The 7,090-nt window shown below is 45.8% G+C and overlaps 1 protein-coding gene across 1 annotated transcript in view; it reads left to right on the plus strand.

The window, feature by feature from the left end:
- LOC111960893 (collagen alpha-1(V) chain-like) overlaps nt 1–7,090 on the plus strand; it is a 198,533-nt gene that overhangs the window by 104,480 nt on the left and 86,963 nt on the right. The window contains exons 9-10 of the mRNA XM_070442065.1: nt 21–521; nt 1,506–1,562. Of these exons, the coding sequence (XP_070298166.1) occupies nt 21–521; nt 1,506–1,562 (558 nt within the window). The remainder of the gene's footprint in view (nt 1–20; nt 522–1,505; nt 1,563–7,090) is intronic.

Here is a 7,090-nt window from a genome sequence, read left to right on the forward strand (position 1 = left end):
TTTCCTCTCTGGTCTCTCAGGCTGGAACAGGCTACGATGACAACTACGGTGAGGGCTATGACCTGTCCTATGGAGAGGGAGAGGGAGAGGAGTACAGCATCGGTGGCGGTGACCATGACAGCAGAACCAGCAGCAGCAGCAGTACTGTCGAAATCGGTACTGGTGGTGGTGGTGGTGGATCTGTATCGGTCGGGGGCGGTTCCGTTTCCGTTGGTGGTGGTTCCGCTTCCGTTGGTGGTGGTTCCGCTTCCGTTGGGGGCGGTTCCGTCTCTGTAGGTGGATCTGCCAGCGCCGGAGGTGGGGCGGCAAGAGCAGGAGCTGGAGCTGGGGATTCGGTTGCTACGGGAGCCGGGGGCCAGGGTGTGGCTATTGAGGGAGACTACACTGATCTGGAGGGTGATCGGTTCAAAGAGGAGTCCATCCCTGAGTATGGGGACGCAGACTATGGTTATGGAGACCTGGACTACGGTGGACAGGAGGAGAAGGTGCTGCCAGCCGAGACAGACGAGTACTACGGACAGGTAAGGACAATGATGATGATGGTGATCATGATGATAATGATAATAATCAAAATTCTTGTGATGATAATGATGATGGTGGTGCTGATGATGATGGTGATGATGATGATGATGATGGGGATGGTGGTGATATACTATGATGGTGGTGATAATGATGATGGTGGTGATAATGATGATGGTAATGACGACGATGGTGATGATGGTGGTGATGATGATGGTGATGGTGGTGGTGGTGGTGGTGGTGATGATGATGATGATGGTGATGGTGGTGGTAGTGGTGTTGATGATGATGGTGGAGGTGATAATGATTATGATGTCGGCGATAGACTATGATGATGGTGGTGATGATGATGATGGTGGTGATGATGATGGTGGTGGTGATGATTGATGGTGCTGGTGGTGGTGAGGTGGTGGTGGTGGTGGTGATGATGATGTTGGTGATGATGATGATGGTAATGACGATGATGGTGATGATGGGGGTGATGATGATGATGATGATGGTGGTGGTGGTGGTGGTGGTGATGATGATGATAAATAATGATGATGGTGGTGATGATGATGATGATGGTGGTGGTGGTGATGGTGGTGGTGGTGGTGATGATGATGGTGGAGGTGATAATGATTATGAATGTCGGCGATAGACTATGATGATGGTGGTGGTGGTTGGTGATGATGATTGATGATGGTGTGATGATGTGGTGGTGGTGATGATGATGGTGCTGGTGGTGGTGATGGTGGTGGTGGTTGTGGTGATGGTGGTGGTGGTGGTGGTTGTGGTGATGGTGGTGGTGATGATGGTGGTGGTGTGGTGATGTGTGGTGGTGGTGGTTGGTGATGATGGTGGTGGTGGTGAATGATTGATTGGTGGGTTGTGGTGATGGTGGTGGTGATGATGATGGTGGTGATGATGATGATGGTGGGGGTGATAATGATTATGATGTCGGCGATAGACTATGATGATGATGGTAATGTTGATGTCCTCTGCAGGTTGATGGGTCCCGGGGAGAGAAGGGACAGAAGGGAGAACCTGCTATCATTGAGCCTGTGAGTATAATTTATCCAACGTGTGTGTGTGTTTCACATGTGTGTGTCTGTGTGAGAGTGTGAGTGTGTGTTTCACACGTGTGTCTGTGTGATTGTGCGTATGATTATTTCAAATCCAAGCCATGAGTCATCACACACCACTGACTGACAATCATATAAATCACATGATGCCGTATAACACACTGGTCTCTGCATCTTCCTGCTGTGTCCTGCAGCAAGGCTACCTCTGGTCCAAAGGTTGAACATTTGGAGTATGGATACATAGAGGAAAATGAATGATCATCTGAAGTGTAAACACACTGGGCTAGCATCAACACTGACCAGGCAGAGTCCAGCTGGGAAAGGGAGGGAAGAGAAAGAGAAAGAGGGGGAGAAGACAGAGGAAATCTCCCAAAGACTTCCCCACCTCCCAGTGATCTAAAGATCTCACAGATGGAATATAGCCAGTCCCTACTTTGGATTTTTACTCCAGCACTCCACATTCATCAGGGGACAGTGTTAACTTGCGGAGCTAAAGCCATGGCTATACCTGATATGCCAATGTCATCAAAGGCAGCCAATTCCTATGTTATGATCCAAAGCGTACGAATTCAATACCTCAATCTGACCTGAGTCACAGAACCACAGCTGTCTCCCTATAAACAAATGTCACTGGGCTCAACTGTATGTGTATGTGTTTTACCACCCAGAATGAGCCTGTGAGTCGTCCATCTTGTTCACATTGTAAATAAACAAGGAGCAGAGCTCCCTCCTTTCAGTCCAATCCCCATTTGTCTGCAGTGACGCCAACCCCCATCCCCCTGCCAGTCCCATCCAACCCACCCATACCACACACATACTCACCACACACACATGGTCACACGCATGCACACACTACACACACACACACTCCTCTATCTGTTTACTGCTGTGATCAGTCACTCTAAGCCTGAGTCCATACATATACACAGGACCACTAAGTGTTTGACAGACGGACTTACAGTGCATTCGGAAAGTATTCAGACACCTTAACTTTTTTCACATTTTGTTATGTTACAGCTTTATTCTAAAATGGATGAAATAGTATTTTCCCCTCATCAGTCTACACACAATACCCAATAATAAAAAAAAAAAATTGTTAACTTTTTTTTAACACTTTTTCGCCCCAATTGGTAGTTACAGTCTTGTCCCATCTCTGCAACTCCCGTATGGACTCGGGAGAGGCGAAGAGCCATGTGTCCTCTGTAAACAAGACGCTGCTTCTTGACACATTGATCGCTTAACCCAAAGCCAGCTGCACCAATGTGTCGGAGGAAACACCGTACAACTGGCGACCGGAGTCAGCGTGCATGCACCCTTCCCGCCACAAGGAATCACTAGAGCGTGATGGGACAAGGACATCCTGGCCGTGCAAACCCTTCCCTAACCTGGACGACGCTGGGGCAATTGTGCGCCGCCTTGTGTCTCCAGGTTACGGCCTTCGCCACAGTCTGACGTTCTGAGCGCTCTGGAGAATGTTTTCATCAAGGATCTCTCTGTACTTTGCTCTGTTAATCTTTTCCTCAATCCTGACTAGTCTCCCAGTCCCTGCCGCTCAATAACATTCCCACAGCATGATGCTACCACCACCATGCTTCACCGTAGGGTGACTTCCTCCAGACGTAACGCTTGGCATTCAAGCCAAAGAGTTCAATCTTGGTTTCATCAGACCAGAGCATCTTAGGTGCCTTTTGCCAAACTCCAAGCGGCTGTCATGTGCTGCAGAGATGGTTGTTCTTCTGGAAGGTTCTCCCATCTCCACAGAGGAACTCTGGAGCTCTGTCAGAGTGACCACCGGGTTCTTGGTCACCTCCCTGACCAAGGCCCTTCTCAGTTTGGCCAGGCGGCCAGCTCTAGGAAGAGTCTTGGTGGTTCCAAACTTCTTCTATTTAAGAATGATGGAGGCCACTGTGTTTTTGGGGATCTTCAATGCTGCAGAAATGTTTTGGTACCCTTCCCCTGATCTGTGCCTTGACACAATCCTGTCTCGGAGCTCTACGGACAATTCCTTCGACCTCATGGCTTGGTTTTTGCGCTGACATGCACTATCAACTGTGGGAACTTATATAGCAAGGTGTGTCCCTTTCCAAATCATGTCCAATCAATTGAATTTACCCCAGGTGGACTCCAATGAAGTTGTAGAAACATCTCAAGGATGATCAATAGAAACAGGATGTACCTGAGCTCAATTTTGAGTCTCTTAGCAAAGGGTCTGAATACTTATGTAAATAAGTTATTTCAGCTTTTTATTTGTAATAACTTTGCAAAACATTTTTTACCTGTTTTCGCTTTGTCGTTATGAGGTATTGTGTGCAGATTGATGGATTTTTCCCCCAATCCATTTTAGAATAAGGCTGTAACATAACCAAATGTGGAAAAAGTCAAAGGGTGTGAATACTTTCCGAATGCACTGTACTATAAAAAACTGTGACGTGACCTCACACACATCAAACAAAAGACCCAGGTATGCCTCTGGGAATGTTAAAGACCCAGGTATGGGTCTGGGAATGTAAAATACCCAGGTATGGGACTGCGAATGTTAAAGACCCAGGTATGGCTCTGCGAATGTTAAAGACCCAGGTATGGGACTGGGAATGTTAAAGCCCCAGGTATGGCTCTGGGAATGTTAAAGCCCCGGGTATGGCTCTGGGAATGTAAAAGACCCAGGTATGGGACTGGGAATGTTAAAGACCCAGGTATGGCTCTGGGAATGTTAAATACCCAGGTATGGCTCTGGGAATGTTAAAGACCCAGGTATGGGACTGGGAATGTAAAATACCCAGGTATGGCTCTGGGACTGTAAAAGACCCAGGTATGGTTCTGGGAATGTAAAAGACCCAGGTATGGCTCTGGGAATGTTAAAAACCCAGATATGGCTCTGGGAATGTTAAAGGTCCAGGTATGGGTCTGGGAATGTAAAAGACCCAGGTATGGCTCTGGGAATGTAAAAGACCCTGGTATGGTCTGAGGAATGTTAAAGACCCAGGTATGGCTCTGGGAATGTTAAAGACCCAGGTATGGTTCTGGGAATGTTAAAGACCCAGGTATGGCTCTGGGAATGTTAAAGACACTAGTATGGCTCTGGGAATGTTCAAAGGTGGTGCAGTAGAGGTCTCTTTCATCTGTAAAATAGATGTGGCTTGGAGAAGATTTAGTTGGTTCTAGAAAAATGCACATAATTCTTACCAGGCTTAGTTGTGTTTACAATGCCTTGCAAAAGTTTTCATCCCCTTTGGTGTTTTTTACAACCCGGACATACACAAAAAAAGTCCAAATTGGTGAAGTGAAATGAAAAAAATTACTTGTTTAAAAAAATAAATAAATATTTAAAACAGAAAAGTGGTGCGTGCATATGTATTCCCCCCCTTTGCTATGAAGCCCCTAAATAAGATCTGGTGCAACCAATTACCTTCAGCAGTCACACAATTAGTTAAATAAAGTCCACCTGTGTGCGATAATGTCACATTATCTGTCACATGATCTCAGTATACATACACCTGTTCTGAAAGGCCCCAGGGTCTGCAACATCACTAAGCAAGGGGCACCACCAAGCAAGTGGCACCATGAAGACCAAGGAGCTCTCCAAACAGGTCAGGGACAAAGTTGTGGAGAAGTACAGATCAGGGTTGGGTTATAAAAAAATATCAGAAACTTTGAACATCCCACGGAGCACCATTAAATCCATTATTAAAAAATTGAAAGAATATGGCACCACAACAAACCTGCCAAGAGAGGGCCGCCCACCAAAACTCACAAACCAGGCAAGGAGGGCATTAATCAGAGAGGCAACAAAGAGACCAAAGATAACCCTGAAGGAGCTGCAAAGCTCCACAGTGGAGATTGGAGTGTCTGTCCATAGGACCACTTTAAGCCATACACTCCACAGAGCTGGGCTTTATGGAAGAGTGGACAAAAAAAAGCCATTGCTTAAAGAAAAAAAAATAAGCAAAGATGTTTTGTGTCCACCAAAAGGCATGTGGGAGACTCCCCAAACATATGGAAGAAGGTACTCTGGTCAGATGAGACTAAAATTGAGCTTTTTGGCCATCAAGGAAAACGCTATGTCTGGCGCAAACCCAACACCTCTCATCACCCTGTTTTTCATCGGCAGGGACTGGAAACTGGTCAGAATTGAAGGAAGGATGGATGGTGCTAAATAGAGGGAACTTCCTGAGGGAAACCTGTTTCAGTCTTTCAGAGATTTGAGACAGTGACGGAGGTTCACCTTCCAGCAGGACAATGACCCTAAGCATTCTGCTAAAGCAACAGTCAAGTGGTTTAAGCGGAAACATTTAAATGTCTTGGAAAGGCCTAGTCAAAGCCCAGACCTCAATCCAATTGAGAATCTGTGGTATGACTTAAAGATTGCTGTACACCAGCGGAACCCATCCAACTTGAAGGAGCTGAAGTAGTTTTGCCTTGAAGAATCCCAGTGGCTAGATGTGCCAAGCTTATAGAGACATACCCCAAGAAACTTGCAGCTGTAACTGCTGCAAAAGGTGGCTCTACAAAGTATTGACTTTGGGGGGTGAATAGTTATGCACGCTCAAGTTTTCTGTTTTTTTGTCTTATTTCTTGTTTGTTTCACAATAAAAAATATTTTGCATCTTCAAAGTGGTAGGCATGTTGTGTAAATCAAATGATACAAAACCCCCCAAAAATCTATTTTAATTCCAGGTTGTAAGGCAATAAAATAGGAAAAATTCCAAGGGGGATGAATACTTTCGCAAGCCACTGTATGTGATGTCTCAGCCCATCTGACCGAGAGACCGACAAAAGGCCGACAGAGACCGACAGAGACAGAGATATGTTGTTTTGATGTATTAGCAGAGGATAAGGGTCATGTTCAGAGAGACAGGGAGTGTTTACTATGAGACCCCCCCCCCCCACTCTCCTGTTGCCATCTCCCCTGTTGCATGCTGGGAGCTGGAGGAGCAATTTCCCACCTTGCTTTTAGCTGATTGAACAGATACATATCTCCTTGATAGCTTGACTTGGTCCTCCGCCTCTCAGTTGGTAGCTTGGTGCTTGCAATTCCAGGATAGTAGGTTTGATTCCTCAGACCATCTATACGTAAAATGTGTGCAAACATGACAGTAAGTCGCTGAGGATAAAAGTGTATGTTAAATGAAATATATCATATTATTATAACTATAAATGACTTTATGTGTTTCTTATTGCCCATAGTCCCCTGTTCCATGTTGAACATGTTCCATCAGTCTCCTGCCTCTGTCCTGATCGTTACTCACCTTCTGCCTGTTCCTCCCAGATTCATGTGAAGCTCTAAATGAAATGACAAGCAGGAATTTATATTAAATCACCAAATACTCCCCTGGATGGAGAGTAGATATGCAGGATGTGTCCGGACACGTATATAAATTATATGCACACATACTGAAGAGATGCATTCATATGAATTAATGTATACGCAGGGTTGCACTCACACCCACGGTCACACACTCACACACACACACACACACACACACACACACACACACACACACACACAC

This window comes from Salvelinus sp. IW2-2015, linkage group LG4q.1:29, assembly GCF_002910315.2.
Source record: "Salvelinus sp. IW2-2015 linkage group LG4q.1:29, ASM291031v2, whole genome shotgun sequence".
Taxonomy (NCBI): Eukaryota; Metazoa; Chordata; class Actinopteri; order Salmoniformes; family Salmonidae; genus Salvelinus; species Salvelinus sp. IW2-2015.